The sequence below is a fragment of the Bacillus rossius genome (genome assembly GCF_032445375.1).
Source record: "Bacillus rossius redtenbacheri isolate Brsri chromosome 9 unlocalized genomic scaffold, Brsri_v3 Brsri_v3_scf9_2, whole genome shotgun sequence".
Classification (NCBI taxonomy): domain Eukaryota; kingdom Metazoa; phylum Arthropoda; class Insecta; order Phasmatodea; family Bacillidae; genus Bacillus; species Bacillus rossius.
Genome location: NW_026962013.1, coordinates 33,982,007 through 34,009,962, shown reverse-complemented (window position 1 = coordinate 34,009,962; position 27,956 = coordinate 33,982,007). Strand labels below are relative to the sequence as shown.

Sequence of the window (27,956 nt, the reverse complement as noted above, 5' to 3'; positions counted from 1 at the left end):
ATCTATTAATTTATAACATGAATGATTAGAAATTTAGTTTACCAAATTATTAACAGAAACAATGTTTCAATATTAATAAAATGATTTACTTTAATATTTTATAAAAAATTATTCCTAAAGTTTCACATATGTAGACCTACAATAACCATTAACTTTTTTACAAAGTTGTTTTTTTATGTTAAATGAGAGGGTTGCATCAAAAAATAAAGGTGAAGGTAGAGTGTTATGTTTCTGGTAGTTGCTTCATATAGCACAGAGCATTGAATTGACCAGATCCCCGCAGAATTATACTATAATACTCCGAATTACTACTGTACCAATTCAGTGCTTGTAAATTATGATTCATGCCAAAGAGTTCGATTCATATTTGTAACTGTCGAGACATGAGCACATCATAAAATATTTACCTGCTAAGATTTTGTGTTTCGTCTTCTCTCACTCCTATCCGCATTTTCTTGGGTCTACCTATTATTGGCTTAATGGGATCATAGCCACTGCAATCTCCTGCAGTTAATATACTTTACTTTAAATTATTGCTTTGCACACACAGAAATGCAGTAATTTTCTTTTGTCAAAGAAGTTAGTCTCGACATACACATATTCGTGGTTTTTTTGTATTTTCTAACTAAACCACAACCTATAAAAATAAATGTGTATTTTTTTACAAGTGAAACACCACAGTTATGACTTGCACATGCTCCCCTTGTTTCAAATCTGAAGCTAATTAATGAAATCACACACATAAAGCAAAGAGTTTTTCTTATTCCACCAAACATTAAGTCTAATTTTTTTGTGTCTGATTATCTTGCAAAAAAAATATGAAACTCTTGGCTGTTTGGTCACTTGCGCGGTAGAAATTAAATTTCACAGACTGGTTGTAGTTCTCATCAGCTCACTAACGGTGCTGCTAACACCTGCTCGGTGTTACCATAGAAGTGCAAGTGGAGCGAACGTGGCACCAAAAAAAGCAGTTACACCAACTCTCTTCCTGATTGTCACAGTATTTTTTTTTTTTTTTCATTATGCTCTGAAGATGTCAGCGCTTTGACTTACCCTACCATCTGTAAAAGAAGTTATCACTTCAAAAAGTAATAAGTAGACAAATTAAAAATTATGCAAAATTGATGGTTGTCATATCGGACTTCAAATGCATACTTATGCGTGTTACATTTATGAATGGGTTGTTATTTTTGACGTGCCCTGGGCGACCTAGCACGAGGAAGGGGTTATTTTAGGAGAGTAAGTGCAACAGAATGTCTCTCGCTGCTCCTGAAAGGAAGGTGATCCTCACTGCATGACAGCAGTTGTGTACAATGTGCACCACTTTGGAAGTTCATAATCTGTTTCTGTAACAATATGTTTAAAGGTTAAAGTCTATGACCGAGCGAGTTACCATTATGATTTCTGTTAATCACTCCAGGGGAATTACCATAAGCCACCTTTGATGCCTTCTCCAATTTTCCCGACTTATGTACTGTGTCTGACATCGTCCACAAGCCGTAAAACCAAAATTTAAAAAAAGATAGTCTGTGATGCAACTCTCTCATTATGAAAATGTTTATATTAGTAATGATAATATGCTAGGATGGAATATATTTTTTTTTTCTTTACTTGTCGATTTACTACGTTAAATTATCTTTTTAGAGAGCCATTACGTATATTAGGCTGCCTCTCCTACGCGGAACAACCGACGGCATCCCCCGGACGTCAGAGCTGGAGCTGGTCGAAGCGGTGGCCCGGGTCCGGTCACCGGACGCGGCCGGACGGCGAGCGCAGGTGGGAGCGAATGTAGCCGGTGCGGTAGTCCACCACGTCGCGGCGCTGGCTGCCCTGCGTGCCATGCCGGTGGCGCCGGCTCCACCTGCAACACAGGCGCGCAGACGTCGCTGCACTCTCCCCCGTCATCTCCTCCGCTCGTCATCTTCATTCTTCAACTGGCCTCATCCCGCCACCAGGCTTGCGCCAGCTGGTCGTTAACCATGAAAAAAATTGGTGGCCACAAGATAATGCAATATCAAAATTCAAAGATGGAAAGCTGATGGTAAGTATGCGTATTTGTTCTGGTAACTATATACATATTTACAAACTGGAAGAAATTACCTGTATTGTTTGCTCTAATATACATATTTACAGATCTTTTAAAATAAAACAAAACTAAAGCAAGTTTTTTTTATTATGAATTTAATAATAAGTAGTACGTGTGTGTGTGTGTGTCTCTCTCTCTCTCTCTCTCTCTCTCTCTCTCTCTCTCTCTCTCTAATGCTGGCTTGTGTCCAGTTTGAGAAGGATCAGGATGAAGAAAACTGGAGATAACATTCCCCGTCTCTGATATGGGAATGGTCCTTTGTTAGAAGTGTCCTAGTAGGCAGGAGACACTTGGGCTTGTAGTGTGGGAGTGTGAGAATTGGCAGATTGCAGTCACGTGGCAGCAGTGGAAGCCAGAGGCTTGTGTTTGTGGAGAGTAACATGGTCGTTCCACCTGAACTAGCGATGGGTCGACATTCTCATTCTGATTCTCTTCCTTCCACTCTTTCTTTGTGTCTGTTTCGAACCGCTCTAAAGTCAGCATTGTATTCAGCGAAACTTATCTCTCACTTTTCAAGATACAACAAAAAACTTTTGCAAAATAAAATGCAGAATTTATTATGAATTAACACTTTTTGTTGGAACAAAAGTTTATTAGTGCGTGTGTTAAGGAAATGATAGCTGGTCTTCTTAGCATTTGATAACTTTAAGCACATACTCCACTGCAGTACGATACGGCAAACTGTTTTAACAGAAGCCAGTTGTCTTCAACAACCATTCTATCTTCTCAATATCCTTATTATTTCAGTATTACTCACCCAAAGTGCAGCGGCGTGGTTTGCGTGGTGTCCAGTGTATGCTACGATGCACTGCTGGTTATCCACAACTATGGTTCTTGTGCCACCTCATTCGAGCAAGGTTACGAAACAGAAGGCCTCAACTAACTTGGTCATTTAAAGCATTCACTACTCTGTTATTCAAATGTTGATAAATACTATTTGGAACCACAAGTTATTCTTCCCCAGACAGAGGATACAAAACCATGCATCCAACATTCAAACATAGGAGACTCTTGGCCTGTGAAACTCTTGCTTTTGTTTTTAAGTGTAATTTGATGCACAATGCCTATGAACACTTCACTTCGTTGAATTGCAGATGTGCGAAGTGGTAAACAATTTTGATGTTTAACAATATGCCATGACATTTGCAGGTTCTACCGGTGAATAAGTTGTGAAGTGACAGGACTATAAAGTTTTTACTGCACATTTGTCGCATCTCATCATCGACCTAATCTCTCGTGAGTTGTATTTCTCTCCGCTTTCGTTCCATCTTCAACACTAATTTTGTGACCACCGTTACTATCATTAGGGAAGAAGACGTGTGGTGCGAGAACTGAGCTGGAGCTGGGGAACTAGCAGGTGCCACACCCAGGGACGCCATTGCCCTTCCCGCTAGAACGATAGCCGAGCTACCAGCACCAACCAGCAACATTGAGGTGACCAGCGGCTGTTGTCCATCTGGGCATTTCAGAACAACGGTGCTCACATTTCCCAGGACTAGCATCAAGTGTAGGTAATTATGTGGATATCACGTCCTGCAGTCATAGTGTAAGACTTACCACGGGCTATTGGGTAGACTAGCGTGCCTCTTTAAACCATTTTTTCTTGGGAATAAAATTGTATTTGTAATTAAGTAATTAAGAAGTAATTATGGGCACAAAGTTTTAAAAATATTTTGTAAGCTATAAAATCATTCACAAAAATTTCAATATGAGCTACTGAAAATATTTCATGACAGAAATTTTTTTAAATTGTAGTTCATTAAATTTGAAGAATATAATGCCTGTATATTAATGTTGCAAAATAAAATTCTAATTATGTGCTTGCATAGCGTGTCTGAAAGATACCTTGCTGCAAACAATAAAGACTTTTGCTCATACTTTTATAAACGTGTGGAAAAAGTTGACAAAATAATACAGCAGATATTCAAAAGTGTTTTTTTTTTTATGAGTTAGCTGAAAATGTCAAAGGAAAAAAAAAACTAAGAGTTATTAGAGAAGTCCTAGCGCCTAGTGAAGATTCTTTTCTAGTGTGGACCATGCATTTTACTAAGCAAAATACTGCAATCCTCTGTGGCTAAATAGTTTGGTTGCTAAGAAATCCAGTTATTCTAAAATGTGTAATGTAAATAGTATAGATTCAATACTTGTGCAAATCCAAGTATAATACTTGTGCAGATAGCGTGCACCGTGCATCACAAATACTGGTCTTCATATACTTAACTCCTGGGTGGTAGCCCTGCTGATGAAATGCCTCTAGTTTGGGTGTGTGGTCACCAGATGGCTGTCACGCCTGCACAAGATCTGTCTGTGAAATTCGTGCCAACCAAACAAATACAAACACACCACACACAAAGTATGCTGTGCTTCAACTGGTGCTACAGTTTGTGTGGTTTTTCACTTCAGTAAACTACAACACACATAAACTGCACTCTTTAGGTGACAGTTCCGACATGGATACGTATATAAATTTGTGGTGCATTAATATGTACTCAAATATAAAAATTCACACACTCCATGCCAACCGAAATTACCTAATTTAAACTTTTATATTTTAGATATATATATACATTCAGGATATTTGATTTCATTGAAAGTTAAAAGTTTTCCTAATTACTAAATTTAATAACCGACATTTAAAATGAGATCAGTTAACAGCATTAAAAATTTTTTACCACCAATCCTTTTCAAAGTTGTTATCTTATCATGGTGCCTGTACACCGTTCTGAAATTACACACTAACTAATAAAGTGTGGTACTTTCTACTCAGCAACCACATAATAAATTTTCATAAAAAGACTGATATATGTTTAACAACTAATCCCAGATGTTTCTCTCCAGTTAATCTTGCCACTTGATTAATGAAGATGAGTTACAAACATCTTGAGATGTCTTTTATGAGTACAGCATAACTACATACATACCCTTCAGCATCAAACCAATACTTAAACAAATGTTCACAAACGCTCAAGTACAAAAATTGCTTCCGGAAACCACATAAAGACTGTTTCTCGAAACTAACAAAAATGCATATGCTTAGCTAACATACAAACACTTTCACCAACATAAAAACTAAATTTAACAAATCTACACACTAAAATGACATTCACGACACACATGCTTAAGATTTTATGAACAACATTTTAATATTAAATAAATTTTGTATTCCTTCTAAAGTTAGGAATACAAGTATTGTACTATTTTTACTGTATTTCTAAAAAATAAGCTGAATGTGTTTTGCTATAACAGTTCTGTTAAAACGTAAATGATAAACATGGGTAGACATGGGTAAACATGGGTAGATACTTAAGAAAGATGATATTTTGGTGGATTAAAACACCGGTAGACAAGAAATAAACAACATTTGATGTACATCACATTATCTGGATAAAATGTGGTATTAGCATGGCCACAATATCATAGCTAACCTGTATGTAAACTAATTTACGCTCTTATTAATCCAAAGAGTTCTTCCCATACAGCATTTTCTAGGGTTTTTTACTTTTATAATGTCTTTGAACATTTCCCAATCCTCTTCTTCTTAGAATAGTTTATCTGTAGATTGTAACTCTCTCCCCATTTCTGCACAACTGGATATGTACTCTGATCCAACTCCCTTTCCACCCTCGGACTTGAACTTTTAGTACACCTGGATTTACGCTGGACCAAAAAGAAATTCTTGTGGCTTCAGTAAGGTAGTTAGTTCACTTTGACTTATGAGTTAATTACTATTCTACCATAATTACCATTCTGCTTGACCATAAGCTGGCATTAGCACTGTTGCTCCAAACACTGCATCAGGGAGTTATATTGTTCACCACTTGGGAACTAGTAAAGGTTTGAACACAACTTTACATTCTTTGAGTAGGATAAGGTATCACATCTATTACGTACTGTATAGCCTACCCTGGCCTACCACTCCTATGCAGTTCCCAACTTCCTTGCTGTATTTTGCATTCTACTCTCTGAAAATTTAGTGGCCTATATTCTGAGATTCATCAAGGCAGCTTACAATGGTCTGTGAAAATATCTCTCTTTGGAACTAAGCTTCATGCTTTATTCGTGGGTCATCTCGAGACTTTTGTTCTTGGTTGCACCAAATTGGATATTTTCTGGAAATTTTCTCTCTTCACTTTTTCTCCTTTTCTCAATCTCATTCTCTCTCTCTCTCTACTTTCGTAATGTACTCGAAATATGACACACTACACATCAATACTGGCAGTGATATATATCCCACCATAGTTACAGTAAATAATTTTTTGGTACCAATATACAAGTGTTTGGAAATTGCTGAGCATAAATTTTATGGGTGGGAGCAAATGCCAAAACATGCAATTTTTGTTAAGGAACCATTGTCCAAAGTTACCGCTCAAAAATTTTAATTTTGCACACATAATGCACTACTCCGTTGGCTGAGAAGACGTGCGATCACAGCATAGAGATGTTCAAATGCTCTGCAGGAAGCAGGCGACGAAGCGGGCACAGATATGAGTTAGCCATATGCAGTAGCAACATAAGGTCTGGTGTACATTACAGTGGATGGTTAGTTATTGTATGTTTACAAGTTTGGCTCAGTGTTGACTGTAAGGTGCACTGATTACAGATTTGACAAACAGTAACAGCTTGACAGACTTTACATTCGTAGAGATGGCTGATATGCACATGGTGTATGGGCAGGCGAGAGGAAATGCAGTAGAAGCAGTGAGCAGTTTACCAAAGGTGCTTTCACAACAGACGTGTACAGAATGGGAACACCTGCAGACGGCTTGGTCAGCGACTGCCTGAAACTGGAAGTTTCGTACCACGAAGGGTGACGTACACTAGGCAGCTGGCTGCTAAGTGCATGGCTTATTCTAAACAACTGTCGCCTACTTCCCAAGGAGCACGCTGAATTGAATCTTGCGTGCTACCGTTTGTGCCTGTAACTTTGCAGGGTTACGATTCAGGAGTTTTGTTCCTTAACAAAAATTGCTTGTTTTGGCATTCCCTGGCACCCATTAATATATGCAGTATACCGTTCACTGTGTAGCTTTACATATAGGTTTTTAACAGTCATTTTTCACGGCGAGGTGGTTGAAGACACACATATGGAGAAGGAATCTGCCCTAAGCCTAGGGTAAGAAACCACTCCAGCATTAGCCTGGAGTGATTCTAGGAAACCATAGTAAACTAAAATCAGGATGGCCAGGTGAGAATTCAAACTCAGGTCCTAGGGAATGTTCTTTGGTGTTCTATTGCTGCACCAGCTCACTATGTAATTTAACTATCTCCTCAAAGGTTTAACTGGATTATGTATAACACTGAATATCACCGCAACATAAGCTCTGTACTCCCTCCTGTCTCCAAGCCCCAAATACAGTCATGGCAATTCAAACTGATTACTGTGCAACTGAGGCGTGTGACAGTTCCACAAAACAAAAACCAGCATCAGGTTGCAGCTGAGCCAAACAAATGCCTCGGAACCACCGCTGACTCTCCACGGATGCTAACATCGGCAAGATCCCATTACCACCCAGCTGCACCGGTGTCAGATGTGCTGGTACTTTTTAGGTGCACGGTAGCATGCATCAGAAACTAAGTCACTCTTCAGTTCGTCACCAGAGTGTGAGATGGTGCAGCAGAAAAATTGTGCTTACGTATCACAACAAAAAAATTATATGGTTCATTACACTTGTGCCATGGTTAATATTATATTTTTAAGTATGTACCCATGTTTCTATATCTTCGTAACTTATCAACTTAGATCTTATAAGATTAGTTTACATTACTAATGTGGCAAAATAATAGGTCATTAATTAATAAGGTTTGACCCCTTCCAAACTAAATTTCTAGATGTTTTGAAATGCTTGCAGTAAGAATTATCAGTAATTATATATTCACGACTCAAAACACAAGAAAATTCTTAAAATGCATATGATGGGCCGATTACCACTGAAGCTGTTGTAACAAAGAAATTAAGTATTAAAAAATATTGTTAGTGGTCAGACTTAATATTCAGAAATTCATTATTCATAGACATTTCACTACAAATTTTAATCCTCAAATTATATATTTTGCAAACGTTTGTAAAATCCCCCCAATTCAGAACTAGTCAACACCGTGTACTCCCAGCACTAATTGCTAAAGAAATTAAAGGTATGACTACTTCAATAAATTATAATTCAGAAGTGGATCAAGTTGAAATGAAATTTCAGCTAACAATAATTTATGTTAAATAAAAAATTACAATAAAATGCAAAACCACTAAGTGCATGCATTTTCAAGGCAATGCCAAATACATAACATGCACATACTGAATAATATGTATTGACATGAATACAGCATCCATTTACTGATTACCTGTTCTTCATTTCCAATATCATTTCCATGGGTGCAGATGTGTGGTTTTGATACTATTGTAATAAAATAGGTAAGCTTCTGCCACCACTGTCTGTATAAATATAGCAGTTGGGTTTGAGATGCACCAGTGTTATTGCTTTTCACATCTATGTTTCTCAAGGATAACTGTCACCAATAGAAACGCTAGAATACTGGACCACCGGTTTGACGTCGTCCGGGCCTGCGGCCCCCTTTGAGCCCGATATGCCATCGCCCAAACACCACCATCTCCGTTCAAACCTCCCGCTTGTGCGTGCGTGTGTGCGTGTGTTGGTAGCCCGGCAAGAGGGCGCTTAGCTGCAGTGCGCCGCACCCCTAATATGTATTAATAATTATTGTAATCCTTTTCTTTTCGCCCCAAAATAGTGTCACGACGGCTATGTATGTGAGTGTCTTTTGTTTAATTAAATTATGATGTTTTGTAGTAAAATACGTGCAAGCACGGACAAGGACGCTCCCTAGCGGGCGACGGCGGAACTAACATGCAACTTGATTTAAACTATTTTACTTACATAAGTAATAATTACAGACGGTCTGGTCATGGGTGTGAATTGCTAATTTTTATAAAGAGTTTATGTTATTTTCCATAATAACCCGGGGCACGCAATAGCTAGGGTGTTAACGGTAATTGTGTTCGGCGCGAATGGCACCATGTTGCCATCCGCAAGCCCTTGTCTCTCCCAAGTCTCCTTCTTCAGCCGGCCGAGAGCGGACGTCTCTGCAGACACCCCGAGGACATCACCGTAGTTTCACCGAGAAATAGTTCTGTTAAGTAATCTATCCAAATCGTTTTCTTTATATCCTCGGGGCCTCTCTCGGTCGCAGAGACTGCTTAAGTAATAATTATTTACTCTCTGGAGTTTTTTGTCATCCGTGTAAGAAGTAAGAACTTGAGGCGACCACGTGCGTGGTTCGCCTCCTCACCTAATTCGATTCGTACCTCGGGCGTTTTATAACCGTATCAAGGAAGGATTGTGTAAGGGCGTGTAACGTGAGTAAATAAAAACCAACTTAATTGAGTCACGTGTCTTTGTATTCGGGGGGGCCACGTGGGTCCTTAACCAGTCAGCGCCCTAAGAGCCCACTGAGGTTAATTAGAAGCGTGCCCGACGCTAAGAGCGGGCTTGGTTAGGAACAGGTGTGCATTAAATATCAGGAGGGCTAATATCTCGCCGCACACGGGCCACGTAACACCCTGAGTTAGAGTTTCGAGCCGGGTCCACGTGCCCACTCACGTGGTGGCGCCCATTATTTTCCACCAGTATTCAGACCTTAACACCGGGATGTCCTCAGATTAATTAAATTCATAAGCCACGTACATACTGTAGCCATGCTTATCATTTATGCAGATTTTGTAGGTATAAGAATTTTTGTTTTGCTTATATTTCTATTGAGCTCTTGAGAATATTTTACAATAAATGTGTTTATAACTGTAAGAGTAAAAATATAATTATTAGGACTCAAATTGTGCAACCTGTGATATTTTATAGTCTTATATCACAATTGTCAATCATGCACAAACTGAAGCAGCGCCATCGAGAGAACCAAGGACCCAGGGACGAATAATTGTGTCGGGCCCCCTCCCCATTTCTTAATGAACAACTTTCCAAACCCCCAACTAAAAAAAATTAAAAACTGTTAAATGTTACTTTGCAGTAACTGTAAATGTGATCTGCACGTAACACATAACTTGTCGGTTTACTATGAATTCTATTAATCTCAAGACTTAACCGGGCCTTCCTCCCCCCCCCCCCCCCCCCCAGTCCCTCCCTCTTCACAGCACAGTTCCCAATATCTTTGATCTGTCTTGTGTAATGATCTCTAATGCCCTCACCGTTAAGCCATTAAGCCAAACTATAATTTTAAAAATATATATATATTATTATTTTTTAATAAGTTAGGCCATGTCATCAACATATTACACCTGCAAACGACACAAAATGAAATGATAAATGTACATAAAAGAGTAAAATTTTAAAGCCCTAAAATTATAGCACTTCCGAAAATGTGTAGTTTATTATTTCCAACCAAGTCAGTATACTATTGAAACTTTACTTCAGATATTATTAAATATATAGCTAATAACTTTTACATGAAAGTATTTTAACTTGTATACGCTTGAACATACTTGTAATGTGATATATATATATATATATATATATATATATATTTTTTTTTTTTTTTTTTTTCTTTCTTCCAAGTCTTACATTCTCCAACTTAAACATGTGTTTTGATTTCAAAAATTACTTAGTATAAATTAACCATATAAAATGGTACAGCACATGTTTAATATTTCCATGCCATGCAGAACAGTGAGTGAGTGTGCAAGACCAAATCTTACCTTGCACTGTGACTCAACATGATGAGGTTTCTGCAACGACAGAGAATAGCATCACACCAGTTACAAAAAGGTGGCAAACCATCCATCACTTCACAGCGATACTTCCTCTTAGCAAAAAAAATATATAATAATAAATGACAGAATTTAAAATTTAAAAAAACACTGATTTTAGTGTCTTTCAAATTATAAGTGTTTAACATTATATGAAGGAAATGTCGGACCAAATCACCAGGATCACAAGGAACATTAAACCTCTTGTAGCCACACATTGTGTTTAACCAGTTTACTAATTATTTTGATAAGAATCAGATATTGTATAGATTTACAAACTACATATGTAGATTTAAATTTAAATTTTGACCCTTTAAAATTGGGGGTTTTAGTTTTCTATTTTGATTCAAATATGTTTGTTTTGAAGGTAGCGCTTGTGGAACAACTGATGTATCTACTCATATACAAAACTGATTGTAAATGTTCAGATAACCCTAGCTTTACAAATCTGTGATGGACTTAAACCTCAAACATGATTGTACTAAGGTTATTTGAACAATAAAAGTAACTATAGTAAGATGATGTCTGTTAATGTACTACCAGATAACTACACATACATATTTTATACATCTTTCATCCTGTAGTGAAGAGAAGTGTTGGTAGCATCACAGTTAACACATTTCAAGTAAGGGTTCCTAAAATTATAGATGCTTTTACTGTAGGTGCCTACCCACATATTTCTTCTATGTGAGCTTAAACAGAGAAGTCATTGCTGTGAAGTGCTGTCAATGTTCACCATAAATTTTTATGCAATGCAAACAAAAAAGGGTGATTAGAATATTGAGCACCTGAGGAAAATACTACAGAACACAAAATGGTTAACATTTTGTCAACTATTTCTTTTTGCAAAATAAAGAACCAGTTACTCAATCTTAGTATGTAATTAGAATAAAGTTATAAATTTGAAGCCCAAGTAGAGTTAATGTGAAGTAAAATGTTTTCTACTTGCTATAAGTCTATCAAATATGCTATCATAACAAACAGGGACAAGATTCTATGAATATTTGGATAAAATACAACATAATTCAAACAAAACTTTCCTATTTTTTTTCTGTAACATCCAAAATTCAATGTCTTACAGAATTCTGTTAAATACTGCAATATACAAATGATTGACAATGATATTTTTTGCCAACTATATTCACTCCACCTCTCTTCTGCACTCCTTTAACTATCTGCTCTTTCTTGGGGTTTTCTTTATGTGCACGTCATCATTTTCTTAGGCAGCCTCTCTTTTTCTCTGGACATGACTATACATCACATTCTTGCTTTTTCACTGATCCATTTCAAGTCCTGTTCTCCAGTTCTTGCTTCCATCATCTCATTCCTGATCCTGTCTCGCCTCGTAACTGACAACATACTCATAAACTTCATTCCTATTGCTCTGATCTTCCCAGCATCTCTCTTGTCGACAGTCCAAGTCTCTGCTCCATAGGTGACTATGAGCACATAGTAGATCTTTTCCTGTCCCCTTTCTTTACTCCAGTCCTCCGGTATGCAGTTTTCTCTTCAACACCTCATCACTATTTACCGCCAAAGAATTCCTACTTCTTCTGCTGCTCTTATCATTTCTACTGTTAGCTCATTCATCCTTGGAGGTTTGCTATTCTTCATCCTTTTCAATGCTTCCTCTACCTCTTTCCATATGATATCCTCATCATCCAACTCTGCTAATACTTCCTGCTCGTCTGTTTCTTCTTCATTCTCATTTCCGTTCCATCCGGGTTTAGCAACTTTTTAAAATAAGTACTCCACCATTCTTCATTTATCATTCTGTCTGACCCTTCTCTTTTCTCCCACTTTGTGCTTGGTAGTATAATAGTTTCTTACTTCCTTCCACATCCTTTTCTATTTTTACATCCATTTCTTTCTCTCATCTTTAACCACTTGCTTTTCTCATCTTTTTCCTTTGTTCTCCTTTCCTATATGCCCTTACCTGCCCTTAAACCATCCTCTGAAGGCTTTGTTCTTCTCCGCCACTGCTCCTCTCACTCTCTCATTCCACCATGGAGTTCCTTCCACTTCTTTTTATTGCATTTTATTCCATGCACCTCCTCTACAGCTCCTACCAGGTATTTCTTAAATCTCTCCCATTCGTTTTTGATATCTTGTATCTCAACCCTGGGGAGGTCATCCTTTACCGCCCTCACTTAATTCTGTCTCTCCTCTTCATTCTTAAGTCTCCACAACCTTATTCTCTTTTCTTGATTGGGTTCTCTTCTATTACAAAATATTTCTCTTAATTTTTGGCATGACAATGCATAAAAACAACTTCACAAGATTTTCTACATTATCAGTTTGTTGTTACAAACAGGCTCCAACCTGTAAGTGCAGAAAGGAGATACTTTACTCCTATATGCGATTGACTATGTGTATCATAACATTTGCAATAATTCAAGAATGTCAAGCCATAAACCATCATGAGAAAGCTATACTGCAGGCTGTGGCTAAATGCTTAAAAATACAAGATGGTGGAAATTAATTCCTCTTTAAGAGCTTTTAATCATAAAATGTGTTGCACGTTTACAAAAAATTTGGATATTGTAAGCATAAAGACAAGCGACATAATCTTAATGTTATTCATTTTTCTTTTTACCAGTTTTATTAGTCCTCTATTTATCAAAGTGACCAAAAACTTTTGTGACAAATTATTTTACAACTACCTTAGGCTTAATAAGACCATGTAACACCACAACGTAAGCAAGTCATGTATTTATATTATTTTCGACATCCACCAGTCGCACTGAGGTCAAAAACAAACTTAGCATAAAAACCTCTGCCGAATGTTCCTCAGATGCTCTCTCGAGTCAGATGTCAAGTCTCATGCAGTCAGAAATGACTTTATCCAATGCCGCACTGTGCAACTAGTGCCTTGTGAGGAATTGTTACATCAGTCAAAATGGAGGAAGAATCAAGTGATCCAAACTACTCTGAGCAAATGCATCAGGTGCAGGAAATAATACAGAAAAAAAATATTATTTTGGGGAAGAAAAAAAATTTGTGAGAAGAATTTTAAAACTAGAACACTGTAACCAAAAATTTGCAGACTTTGAACAAACATTTAGTACATTTGTGCAGTCTGAGCTGTACAATAGAATACAGTGTAACAATATGTTCAGTGTTAGTAAGATTCACAAAACAAATATGACTTCTAGCTAACAAAATGTTTTGAATAACAACATGTTAGTAAAGTTACAGTGCAAATGCAGTTTCTCTAAACTTACACACATACAAGTAATGCACACCTAACTGGTGGTGCAATAATAAGCATACCACATTACAACGGGAGAGTAGTAACTAGATTGGTCTGGCTTTCAGCATGGGTGTTAACTACAGCTATCAAGCTCCTACTAGTTCACACTTTCTATTTTCACCACTGACAAGTATACATATCACACAAACAGTGACGGTACTATGGGAGGGGCGGTGGATCAGATAGCGGCCCCCTCCCCCTACTTACCCCCAAAACCCTGGAGGGATAAAAAAATATTTATAGACCAGTCAGCAACTGAACTTTGAAGTCTTTTCAACTTTTATAATAAAAATGTATTATTTTACATATTTTTAGTGCTACTGTATTGTGTACAATTTTTTTTTTAACTTAACTTACTATCAAATCTTTGACAAAAGCACAGTTTTGATACTGATTTTACAAGACATCAGAAATGCATTAAAACAACTTTTAAAGGGGCCATTGTCTTTTGAAATTTTGGACTCCCCATTTAACTGTGAGGTACTACATTCCATCCAAAACCCTCTTTGTCATCCGCCTGCAATAATATTTAAAGCTGGGTCTGCCGCTGCGCACAAATAGTATGTATAGAAAACCCTTGCAGCTGAAAGAAACCTCACAATATTATTTAAGCATGAATTAAGCTTGAAGCATTGTGGTAACAGGGTTTTATGTAGACCTATGTGAATACTAGTTTTTTGATGCGAAGCGAATATCAAATTAAATGTTCAAAATATTTGCAAATTTGAATCTAATTACAAATATTGTTCTGAGCAAAGTGTATTACACTTATTTTATAAAATCCAGGATTTAAGTAAAAAAAAATTGTTTAACTTTTGTAATATTTGAACTGATCCAGTGATTAACCAATTAGACCCTACATATAACATAACTCAATAAAATTATAAAATAACCATGCATAAAAGCAAATGTATTGCTTCTTTATATTTTTTAAGTAACGAACTTTATTCAAGCAGAACATGAGCAAATCTCAGGCTTCCAATGTTTTAACTTGAAACAAAGGCAAAGCTTCACATCAGATGTGAAGCTTTGCATCACAACCGAAGCTTAAAATTAAATGAAAGTCAATTTGAATAGCATCGATTGATTAGTTTAGTCAAAGCTTCACAAAGGCATAGTTTTGTGTTGCATACTTCACTACCGACTCAATGCTCATAAATTTAAATCATGCCAAATTGCTGGGAACGGACCCATGACACTCAGCCTGTGCATGAAAAATAATACATATATATACAGTTGAGTCTCGATTAATCAAGTTTCCGTATTATCTGAGCCAACCTGAAACGCCATTACCAATAAAGACTGTTGAAATACTTGTTTGAGAACATAGCAGGTGATCTAACTGTTGTCGAAAGCCTAAAGAAAATTAACTTCAAAGATGACATTTATCCTTTGGGCGAATCATGGAGTGACGTGAAAGAATCTACACTGAAGAAAAGCTGGGAAAACATCACCTTTTACCTGTGGGCTTACTGAAAACCAAGATGATTTTCTCATTACATTCTAGATTTTACTCATCCGAGGTTGCCACAGTCCACATTAACTCGGTTAGTTGAGACTCGCTTCTGTACGACCACTTTCACTGAACTATTTACAGTAGAACCCTGTTGTAACGTTCCTAGATTTTTAAGTTCCAACGTTTCCTCCATAACTACAATGTATTTATTTCCTGTGTATAATGTTTCATGAATGATGCATTCCCTGCTTAAAATGTTTTCTTAAATTCAATAAATGCAGGAAAAAAAAGTTTTTAGAAACCTAACTTCTCAAACACTCATCCCAACTGTGAAGTTTAACATGTTAAACAGTTTATTTTACAATTTACTTACGTTTTTGTTTACAATCACTGCTATACCATTGATGTAGACTGTTCAAATAGGATTGTATGCAAAAACAAAATGTAAGTGTGCCAGAACACTAGTACTACGCGTTAGTGCTGGCTAACGCTGTGTGTTCGATATATCGAAGTACATAACATTTACAGTTACGTGTCTGATGGCACCATTGTCTTGAAAAAAAAATTAACAAATCCTTTCTTTCCTTGCCATTCTGGTGTGTTTTCATTTTACCAACCATTCTGAGATGGCAAAAGAAAAGCATTTTCTATTGCTGATAGACTTGAATTTATTTTATTCGTAGCGAGGAATCCCAAAAAACAATGTTCAAGCAGCAAAGGAATTGGACAGACATTTGTACACTAAACGTAGTCACCAATCATGAGACAATTTCACACAAATGTGGCAGTGTGTTTAAAGACCAATAAAATAAGTAAATAACAGCTAGAAGCATGACAAATTTGAAGAAAAATTGTTGGCTTGGTCAAGCAAATTCAAGCATCAAGTGTACCCATAAATGGTTTTAAAATTATATTTCTTTACATTGCTTGATGAGTCCATGGATAAAAATTTCAAACAATGACTAAAGCTAAATTGATTTTTCCTACTTATCCTGTTTTGTTCTTTTTTTTTTTTCCTTTTACCCTCTTGAAAAATGTTATAACAGGGTTCTCCCATATCATTAGTTTTCATAGCATGTAAATAATCAGTTTTAAAAGTAGGTGCAAATTAAAGATACTAGTTTGGTCTGCTGAATGGAAAAACAAAATTTTTTGTTAAGAAAGTGAAATTAAACTAGACAGTCTGGGAAATTTTTCTTGGAGAAAAACATACAAATCAGAGAACTGCATGTAAAATAATTGTTGTGAATTAAGTTAAAAAAACTTTTTTTTTTGCAGTTTTTATGGTAGTCTTTAAGTTTAAATTTTAATGTCAACTTGTTTTGCTTGAATAAACATCATCAATATGAAAATCACACTTAAACTCTCTGTCATTTTATCCCATATTACCATACATTTACTGTGAAAGAAATTTCGTAGCTTCCATGGCAGTTGGAATCATAAACACCCATGCAAGTATGCTAGAACACAATCACATATGTTGCATCAAAAATTTGCATTATATTATTATTGTTTTAAGTATAAATATTCATAACCGTTTAATTTGTGATTCCTAAAAAAAATTTAAATTTTACGTACAATTTCAGTTTTACTTCACTACAAAATTCAAAGAACTTGTATGTGAGTAATGTTTAAATTTATAGAAATCAGCGGAGCCATGAATTTTAATGACTGATAAATTTTTATACTCACCGCAAAACCCTCATGATATAGTCTGGCCAGTTGTCAGGAAACATGACAAGGAAAAATCCTACAGCAATTAGAATCATTCCTGCCAACTTCATACCAACAAACGTGGCACCATACAGCACAACATCCAGTGCTGGAAACATAAAAAAAACCACAATTCTTACAATGATATGAATTGTGAATGGAGGATTCCAGTAGGAGGAAATTTACTTAGGTTCAATTTCAATAACAGATGTTAATTGTGTATTACGAGGCTTGTCCGGAAAGTAAGTACTGTTTGGTCACTAAAAAAAAGTAAACTCATGAAGAAAAGGTTTTATTGAAAGTGTTTGTTTACTACATATCTACATCACATTTTCATATATAGTCGCCATTCAGTTCCAAGCACTTTTCGCAACGCTCTACCAGTTTATTTAACCCCTCTGCATAGAAGTTTGCAGCCTGGAAATTAAACCAGTTGACAGTCGTAATTTTGTACATTTTTCTGAAGTTGTCAACTCAATGTTTCATTACATCAAACAAAATGAAACCCTTTTCATCCCAAAAAACTGTAGCCATCATTTATCAACTCGAGTATGGGGATTGCTTAAACGTTTTCTGGAGATGTTTACTGAGCGCCTGTACTTAGGCTACACACATTACGTATTGGAAGTCCATGATGCCTATGGTAGAGGCGTCTGTTCCATTCGCAGGCGGCGAACTTCTATGCAGAGGGGTTAAAGTTACTGGTAGAGCATTACGAAAAGTGCTTGTAACTGAATGACCACTATGTGAAAATGTGATGTAGATATTCAGTAAACTAAAACTTTCAATAAAACCTTTTTTCCATGAGTTTATTTTTTTAATGACCAAACCGTACTTTCTATCCGGACACGCCTCTTATAAGATGCACAGAAAATAACATGAACTCAAGAATGCATAAAAAAGCTTATAATCTTAAAAACATCAAATACAGTTATTATTAACTATATTATTTCCCAATTTGTCAGTAAAATTAAACCTCCATAAGGTATGGTATTCTGTGTCATAAACAAGAAAATTACAAAGCTGAAAAAAATATTATTTATTTATTTTTGTTCTGGTGAAGAAGGGAGGAAGGAAAATTATTTATTTTGTCCATATTTCCATATTTAAAACGTTAATTTCACATTACATTACCTGAAAGAACTAACACACAGTAAAAGGTCTTTAATACACACATTTGGGATCACGGCCATGCTGAATAAGTGATTTTTCTCAATTATCAATGTGGGATTGTTATAATTTTTTATGCTGAAAAAAATTAAACTTTCAATACCTTAATTATTATAATTCTCAATTATTATGCCTTTAAGTTTTCAGAACTTGGCTAATGTTTCTCTAAAGTATTTTGTGAAGTTTTTAAGTTAATGTTAAATATAAATTCTTACTGATAAGTGCGATTGACAGTACCTGCTGAGACGGGGACGGCTGTGATTAGACCGAGCGTTATGAACAGATTGTACGTTAGTGCCACACTGAAGTTTCCCAGCAGGTTAGCCACTGAAAACAGTAAAAATTGTACACTGGCTGTTAGTAACGCTTTTGGACAACACTGACCAAGCATATCCTACAGTTAAAGTTTAAAATATTGTTATTTAATTTTTTGTTTAAATTATAGTCATAACAACTGTCCACAAACCTCATTTCTTCCTGCTAGTCGTGATCAGCTGAGTCCCACATACAAGGAACAAACACACGCAAATAATGCCAATGCAATCCCTTGTGAGTGGCAAAACATTTATCACATGAAAATTAAATAACGGCTCGACAGAAGAACTAACTATAAGACCAAATGAATGACAGAAATTTCTGTTTCGATAAATAATGTCAACATTACGTTTTATATTGCTAATTCTGGTGTCCCCCAAGGTGGGACTTTGTCTCCCCTTCACTTTAATATTTTCATAGATGATAAAACCAAAGAGCTGAACTTTTCATTTGGTGTTCTACTTACAGACAGTATCAAAATTTCTAGAACTATTTCTTCCATTAAAGATTATCTTATTTTGCAAAATGATCAATTGATAGATGGTGTAATTTAAATCTGTTTAGTTTTAACTAACATACAACTTATACCTACTATAACTTTTACTCAAAACTATCATCCAATCAATTTTGATTAAAAACTCTCAAATCTTCCTATTAGGAAAGCAAATTATATTAAGGGTTTAGGTATCAGTCTTGACTCTAAATTATTTTTTCATCATCACATACAATCTATTGTATCCACTGTGAACAGAACTCTTTCTCTCATTAAATTTATTACATATAATGCATCTAATATAGAGTCAATTCTCAGTATTTCTTTTTCTTTAGTTAGATCTAAACTTGAATATTGTTCTATTATATGGAACATTCTTAGTAAAACTGAGTGACAAACTTGAAAAAGTTCAAACCAAACTAATCAAAATCCAATTTTCAATAATACGTTAGATTAACACTCTCTTCTTGGCTCATTGTCCTTAAGAAGATATATTTTAGGTGCTATGAAAATAAACTTAATTGTAACTATCTTCTGGAAAACACAGGAATTAAAATTTCATCCTTCAATAGTCACTATAAACTTGGTTATGTTCCCTAAAAAAAGTATATAATATTGTTAACAATTTTAATAAAGTCAACTATTCCTCAGTTAAACAATTTAAATGCTATGAAAAATAAACCCTACCTCAATTCATTATCTTAGTTAATTTCTTTATATTTTATAATCTTCTCATTGTAAGTATATATGTCAATATTTTTTTTGTTTCTAATCTTGTTATTTTTTTTTTAGTGTTGTCCTTTTTGTAAGTTTTTTGCATTCATGTTCTGAACCTCTGTGTTTTTTTTTTTTCCTTGTTTTGTACTATTTGCCATACCTATCATTCAAAGATTTTAAGCTTTTGCACTTTATGTCATAGAGAAAACCCGAAGAAAGGATAAAAAAAAATGGATAAATATACAAACACACACAAAACAAGCCAAAAATAGATGATTTTGACTTGTTTTTCCTTTATTAGTGTATTTATTATTTTTTTATGCATTTGGCTGGTTTTCTGTGTGTTTGTGTATTCATCTTTCTATATCTATTTTTCGGGTTTTCTCTATGACATACGTTGCAAACTAGCAATGGCATATGTCCAAAATAATGAGTTACACAAATGAACAGTTTTGTCATATTCAAGGTTTACAAATTTTCTGAAAATGGTTGGTTGCCGTTATGCCTTCAGATCACAAAACAAAGCAATAAAGAGTCTGTTCAGGAACACTATATTCTGAGAAATTTCAGGAGGTGGTTCCTTGCTATGCCTCATTGGCTACTGCATGTAACTAAAGTGATAAATGAATGTTAAATTAATGGATGAATGAATGAGTGAATGATGAAGAGAATTAGCAGTTTTTGTTTGACTGATTGCATCTGCTCACTTACTAGAAGTTCTTTTTCTATATTTCCATGGATCGACTAAGCGTTGAGGTTAGCTTCTCTCAGCTAGTTTTCAAAATATTTCTTCATAAATACCTGGGACATGGGACATGGTAGGGAATTAGACACACACCTAGGGACAGGCCACTGGCGCAGAGCAGCGCTGGCCAGGGCAGCCGCTCCCAATGCAGGGTCTCCACGCCGGAGAAGTACAGCGCGAGGCAGAGCGGCCAAAGAAGCGCTGCGTTGAACAGCCCGATGAGGGAGAAGAACAGGGACACCTGGCCGTAGCTCGCCTCCCCGATCACCTTCTTGAACAGCACCTGTCACATGCAACGCCTTCACACACAAGCCTTTCCTTCTGCCACTCAGGCTTACACGTAGCTGGACTCTGCCCTTCTCACAAGTCACCCTGTCCACGAATCAGCTACAAAATCTTACTCTGGCCACATAGCACCTCTCACCACTGATATTTGTCAATTATAATCACGATAAATATTAATTATAATTCTTTAGTATTATTTTCAAATAATATATTATCCTATGAATTCCAATTGTTAGCAATGGTTACAGTCACCAGTGCCTGAAATCTAGAGTTTTCATAGTTTTTTTGAAAAACACTACTTAAAAGGGTTTTTGATTTAAATATTACAGTGCATTCAGGCCAAATCTAAGCACTTCATAATCAACGTATGATCTGTTTTCTGTCATCAGCTAAACAAAATTCACTTAATTAGCATGTCTCTCACCTGTTCAACTGACAGCATATTAGGGCAATAATTTAATATTTCAGTTAGTTCTTGACTATAAGATAACACTTAGCAAGGATTAAAAAGTGTTCGGATGAACTGATAAGCACTTTAGCTAAGCCTCTTCACCTCACATCTATCAAAGAGACTTACAACTAGGTTCCACAGGATTTAATGAATATTGTTATTTTTAAAAAATTCTTTCGGGTTGGTTTACAGGCGCAAGGAGATTTTGAAGTCCTTATTTCTTTTGGATCATTTTGAAAACTTCCGAAATATATTAGAAAATTCTATAACATTATGGAAACTTAATGTATAAATAAATCACTAAGTATATGTTCTTGAATGTTCCAAAAGAATTGATCAAATATTTTTGCATATTCCATGCAATTAAAATTTTTTTTGGATGTTTTCTATTTAATTCAACCCACAGTGTTATAAAAATAAATTTCAAACCTAAGATTTGGAACTACAGTTAGGTCTAATTACTTCAAATTGATGCAATATTTTTCATATTAAGGGAGTTATAGTGATTTTTCAGTTTTTCAAAAACCTTACCCTTTTTCCACCTCCTTGGTCATATTTTGCCCATTAACAAACTTAACCAACATTTTTACATCTGTAAATTTTATTTATCAGTCTGGAAGTAATTTAAGCAAAATTGCAGTTATCCGTAAAGTTTACATACAGAGTGTATCAAAATTCATGTTACAACGCTTGAGGGTAGAAAGCTCTTATTATTTGCAACCATTTTTGCCAATAAACATGTTTCCGGAAACGCGTAGTTAAGCCCCTGTAGCCCCAGAAAGAGTCAGCGTAGGCAACCCGTTGTAGAGTATTATGTTGTGGGTATGCAGGTGTTCGAGTAGAGAAATAATCTTTTTAATTGTGGCACAGATTTTAATTTCACTCTGAAATCAATCACAGCTTCGGATTTGTTTCACAACATTGAAATTGTTGCATACGTTTTAACAACGTGACAGCCTAAAGCAGCCGCTCAAAAACACGCCCACCTTGAGCGACACAGAGGTGGCAACGGCGAATCATGTTTTCACGGATACACTGGATCATGTGTGGAGTCGACCTTATGATTTCGAACGATTCAATGATTCACTGTGTAAGCTCTTCTACAGTTTCTACTGGCATAGCGTAGATAAGCCCTTTTACGTAACCCCACAGAAAGAAATCTAACAGGGTTAGGTCCGGTGACATTGGCGGCCATGCAACAGGGCCCGCTCGTCCAATCCATCGGTTTGGAAATGTTTGGTTTAAATACTCTCGCACTTGCAGGGAAAAATGAGGTGGTGCCCCGTCATGTTGGTACCACATCACACGTCGGACATGCAATGGAACCTCTTCAAGAAGACCTGGTAGTTCGTTCTGAAGGATGTGGAGGTATCCGGCGCCGGTAAGTCGTGGCGGAAGAAAAAAAGGCCCGATGAGTACGCTACAACAATACCGGCCCACACATTAACTGAAAAACGTTCCTGGCAAGCTGTAACACACGTTGCATGCGGATTGACATCATTCCAAACATGACTGTTGTGCGAATTGAGAATAGCGTCTTGAGTGAACTTGGCTTCATCGCAGAATAAAACCGCTAACTCGGGGTTGCTCAATACTATTCGAATGTACCAACGAGAAAAGGTCATGCGAAGAGGATAGTCCGCCGGACCCATGTGTTGCACTTTTTGAAGGTGGTACGGGTACAAGAGTTGCTCATGAAGAACTCGCCAAACAGCCATTTTGTCAGCGTCCATATCGGAACCTTCTGCCCTTGTGATTGTATCCGGACTCTCCTCAAATATCTGAAGTACATCTTCTTCAAAACTGGGAGTACGAACCCTGTGTGGAGCACCAGCATTTGGTCTTGTGACGGCACATGTACCAGTATCACACATTTGCTAAGTAAGTCTTGCAATCATGGTGTGAGCTGGAATCCTACGACCCGGATATCGTTCTTCGTACAGACGACGGGCGGCTCGTCCATTTTGTCTAGCTTCCCCGTAAACAAGCAGCATGTCTGTGTACTCACTAAACGTGTACTCCATTGAGCTCCACTAAAACGTCGCCCTTTTCAGAACCACAGCGAAAGAAATGACACCACGAGTTTGCTTGTACGACAGAACAGTCAACGACAGACCACCAGTGATATCAAAACACAATGCGACACTGCGATGTCACGCTGCGCAGTGCTATGGCACGGCATGAATGGAAGAAAAGAGGCGAGGGCGCCACCAACGGAAGTAAAAAGGGGCGGGGGTCAGCATTCAACATCGTACAGTCCTCTTGAGCGCTGCCCGGCGTCGTACACGTAATTCACCACAGCATTGTCTGTCTCGCACAAAGCCCAACGGGTTGCCTACGCTGACTCTTTCTGGGGCTACAGGGGCTTAACTACGCGTTTCCGGCAACATGTTTATTGGCAAAAATGGTTGCAAATAATAAGAGCTTTCTACCCTCAAGCGTTGTAACATGAATTTTGATAGACCCTGTATATAAATATATGTATAAATCTTTGAGTTGACATTGACTTCAGGGTCTAGGAATCATGATATAGGTAGAAATTTTTCAGAAATCGCACGATAGAGACTGCAATAGTAAACTTTCTTAAAAATCTAGCCCAAATGACGTATCTAATTCTGTTAACATTTATATGCACATTGTACACGTTCTCTTGCTCTACTGCCAACTGACAAAGGTCAGCAATGATCACGAAGAGAGAGTCGTAAAGCTGTGACCCAACCATCAAATCAATATAGGTTTTAAAAGTCTACATAAGGACTAAAATGATTCTGTGAAATGCTGTCTCTCTATAAATTGTGTACATCTTGTACTTGCCTAGCTTGATTTCGAACTGTGCACAGTGAAACTTGTGTACTTGTGTACCCAGCCCACATTTCCTGCATCCACCCCTGTACTACTTGTTGGGTTACTGAATGTTTCCGTCATTATTATTTTTTTTATTGTAATTCTTACGGATATTTCTTTATGCAAGCAATGCATATTAATTTAGCTGTGAAATTTTTCTACAGATTTATTCTAAACATCATCTGCTATTTGCATTAAGTCAGACAAGTATGTATTCATAATTAAAAATTTCTGCCCGAGTAACTACATCGTGATCAATCACTAGGTCGTCATGTTATAAATTTCTAGAACTGGGTAGGGTGTATAACTTTACTTCTATAGTCCCATTTTCAAAATAATATTGCTCCATACGAACCACACATCCTACATGGTTGGTAAAGTGATGCCATAAGATGAAGAGAGAGAGAGCACACACTAGCGTACTTCCCGGATTTTCTCTCGCTGTATGTTCAGCACAATGATGGTAGTAGTTGCGAGAGATGGATTTTTATTTATTCAAATGGATTATAGCAGTGCTGCCAAATTCCAGGCACACGCATTAGAAATTACATTCATGCATACTAAAACATGCATATAAAAAATGCTATTGAGTTTACACAAAAATACTGGACTCTACAAAATAATTTACATTCACCCATATCCAGTAAAAATGTTCCATTCATTAAATAATAATTAAAAAAATTAAACAGGATTGCAAATAACTTTATTTTGGAAATGGTAAAATAAGTTTCAAACTTTACAAATACAAAATGTTTACTTTATTATTAGGTACATGTGCTACATGAGCTAGTGATATTTGTAGTACCTACAAAGTGCTGAAAACCATATTTGTGTTTATGTTTCTCTGTGTTGATAATAAATAAATAACACAGTGGTTTCGTAACTGAACGTCTAAACCAATAATAATTACAATAAATTTGTAGCACTTAGGAGCAGGGGCGTAACAACATGGGGGGGGGGGGGGGGAAAGGGTATTTTGCCCCCCCTCTGAAACCTTGAAGTGGGGGCAAATGGGGGCAAAGAAAGTGCTGTGTAATCAAATTTTAGATAGTAAAACTGCTTAAATAGCATCATTTTCCACCTTGAAATACAAATTTTCCCGGGGGAGGACCCCCGGATCCCCCGCTTCAATAGGGGGGATCGATGATTCTTTATAAAAAGTTATATTGCCCCCCCTTTGGAAATTTAGTTGTTGCGCCCCTGCTTGGGAGCACTGTTATGAAGTACCACTGTGTAACTACCTGGATGTTTGTCTAAATATTCTTTAAAGAGGAAAAAAAATTTTTAGCTTTAAATGAATGTTGCAGCAGTAAGTACTCTCACGAGTCAGCCAAAGGCCAGCTAAACGCTAGCTACGTGCTATCGTGAATGGTTTGGCGCGGAGGAGCGCCTGACCTTGTACACAGCCGAGCCGGCAGCTGCAATGGCCGCCTGCACCACCCCGCCCAGCGTCGGGCTGCCCGTGATGCCATCCATGTACGCCAGGAGCGCAACGCCCGTGTCGCACAGGATCACCGCCACAATCTGCGCACCACCCCAGCGTGCCAGTTGCTTTCATCAGCCTCGACAACAGCTGCAGCGCTGACACACGGCACGGGAATCTTTTTGCAATTCCTGTGGCAGCAGCATTTTTTTTTTCTTTCTCTCCACATTGGATCTAAGTCTGCCTGGTGAGGTTCTGAGGTTAACTCTTTAACTGCGCCGTTTCAATGCATGAAATATCGCTTACTTGCGGCATGCAGCTCTCGTCCGATTGGGAGCTTTTCCTACATTACGCTGCATGTCTGTGGTTGAACTAGTTTATATTTAGTGCTGCTGTTTTGTAAAATTGATACCTTGAAGTGGCATGTGTTTTTTTTTCTCCATACAAAAACATTTTTTACATATTGTATGTTACTTCTCTACGTTGTTATTTTTGCCAGCAACCGCTGACTGTTCGATGTTGACAGCTATACTTTCTGGGTAAAAATTTAATTTCCTTTTTTTCTCAGAAAAAGAGTTAAATTATGTAATAATAAAAAATGTGAGCGAGTCTTTCAGTACTCGACAGTGATGTGTAGCGTCTAACCTCTGTAACGAGAAAATTCATATGTTCTCATGTTGCAAATTAACTTATAATACGAAACATGACACACAATTTAATGTAGAGTTCTTTAAAATAATGCTGAGCATGATAAAGATAGGAAAAGTATTCATTTTAGGTAGAAATGATATTCCGGTAACTTTTTTTCCTTTTTAAAATGTACCTAACTATAATTCTGTTTAACAAGATGGTACTATTGATGTCTCAGAACTAGCTGAACAACAGGAGTACCGAAAACATCAAGATGGCAGAACCACGTGTGGCAACACACATCAGTATATATTAACTTTTGCGAACATTGGGGAATGTAGTAAGTGTATTGGTGTGCCGAAGTAAATTTTGTTCGCGAAAGTAAACATATATGGATGCATCTTCTGGGTCTGCCATTTTTTCAAGATTTATGAGACTTCCACAAATGGCAGGACCGTGTTTATACATTTCTGTTCCAATTGACTTCCATGCCATTCACAAAATTACTCCCACCAAATGCAGTATACCAAGAGCTAAGATGTTTACACACTACAAAAATTTTATTTTAAAAAAGTATATTATTATTTTTACTAATTTTCTAGAAGGGAACCAATCTTCGTTATCTGCCTAGGTACCCCTGGATATCTAAATCTGACCGTCTCAATAGGAGTTGCATCAATCAATGTAACATGGAACATGACGGACATTGCAGTAAGCTAGAATTTTTTCCTCAGGGTACTCCGTCGATGCTGTGTTCTCACCTCACTGCCCCTCATCTTTGATGACCCCAATGTCATTGAGATGTCAAGCTGTCAAGCAATTAATTAATTAATGCATAAAATTATTTTGCTCTTAATATATACTTATTTTTTGAGAGATAGATAGGTAGAGAGAGAGAGATTTAAGTGCCAGTCCAACACGCCAATATGCCATAAATAGGCCGGCAACGTACAAAACAAAAAATAAACATACAAAAGCACAAAGTAGGGGTAATTGTTCCCGTATGTATCATGTATCCCAAGTTCATACCTTGATCCTGATGGCATGATTGTTTATATATTGATCATGTGGTACATGACCCTTGCTGTTTTTATTTAGTAAATCAAAAGATGAACTGAATAATATCACAATAAAAACAAATCATGTCTTGTCTCGTGGAAATATTTTTCTTTCAAATTAAACTAACGATCATAAGAAAATTGTTATATTACAAGTTTTTTTTGTGTCCAGGATCTTTCCAGGGGTGTAGCCAGGAGGGGGGTGGGGTTAGGGGTTCAACCCCCCCCCCCCCTTAGCACCAAATCTTTAATTAATTTCTTATTCATCACTCAAACAAATTTCATATTAAAATTAATAAAAAAATTTACCATTACAATATTTAATTTTAAGAACCGAAAACTGCTAAAATAGCATTATTTTACATCTTAAAATCCCAATTTTCCCGGGGGAGGACCCCCGGACCCCAAGCTTTAATACCGGGAAGGGGGGGGGGGGAGAGTGGCCATGCTTCTTAACACCCCCCCTCCCCATACACAAATTCTGGCTACGCCACTGGATCTTTCTATGAATTAATTAAAACAGCAAGGATCAACGTATTAGCACCATGCC

At 36.8% G+C, this 27,956-nt stretch overlaps 1 protein-coding gene and 1 long non-coding RNA gene across 6 annotated transcripts in view; one reads left to right on the top strand and one right to left on the bottom strand.

Moving 5' to 3' along the window:
* Nucleotides 1–1,595: 1,595 nt before the first annotated feature.
* LOC134543004 (solute carrier family 35 member F3) overlaps nucleotides 1,596–27,956 on the bottom strand; it is a 50,345-nt gene continuing 23,984 nt past the window's right edge. For 3 of the 5 annotated variants that reach the window (XM_063387669.1, XM_063387671.1, XM_063387670.1), the window contains exons 7-11: nucleotides 25,691–25,819; nucleotides 20,809–20,998; nucleotides 18,683–18,772; nucleotides 17,255–17,384; nucleotides 1,596–1,861 (exon numbers count right to left, since the gene is read on the bottom strand). In XM_063387669.1, the coding sequence (XP_063243739.1) occupies nucleotides 1,747–1,861; nucleotides 17,255–17,384; nucleotides 18,683–18,772; nucleotides 20,809–20,998; nucleotides 25,691–25,819 (654 nt within the window). In that variant the 3' untranslated portion in view covers nucleotides 1,596–1,746. Of the gene's footprint in view, nucleotides 1,862–10,802; nucleotides 10,833–17,254; nucleotides 17,385–18,682; nucleotides 18,773–20,808; nucleotides 20,999–25,690; nucleotides 25,820–27,956 lie in introns of all 5 variants that reach the window. The other 2 variants (XM_063387667.1, XM_063387668.1) reach the window with 1 other exon arrangement.
* LOC134543006 (uncharacterized) lies at nucleotides 1,797–9,803 on the top strand. The gene is made up of 3 exons (XR_010076874.1): nucleotides 1,797–2,041; nucleotides 3,394–3,597; nucleotides 8,583–9,803. It is a non-coding gene; the product is annotated as an uncharacterized LOC134543006 (long non-coding RNA).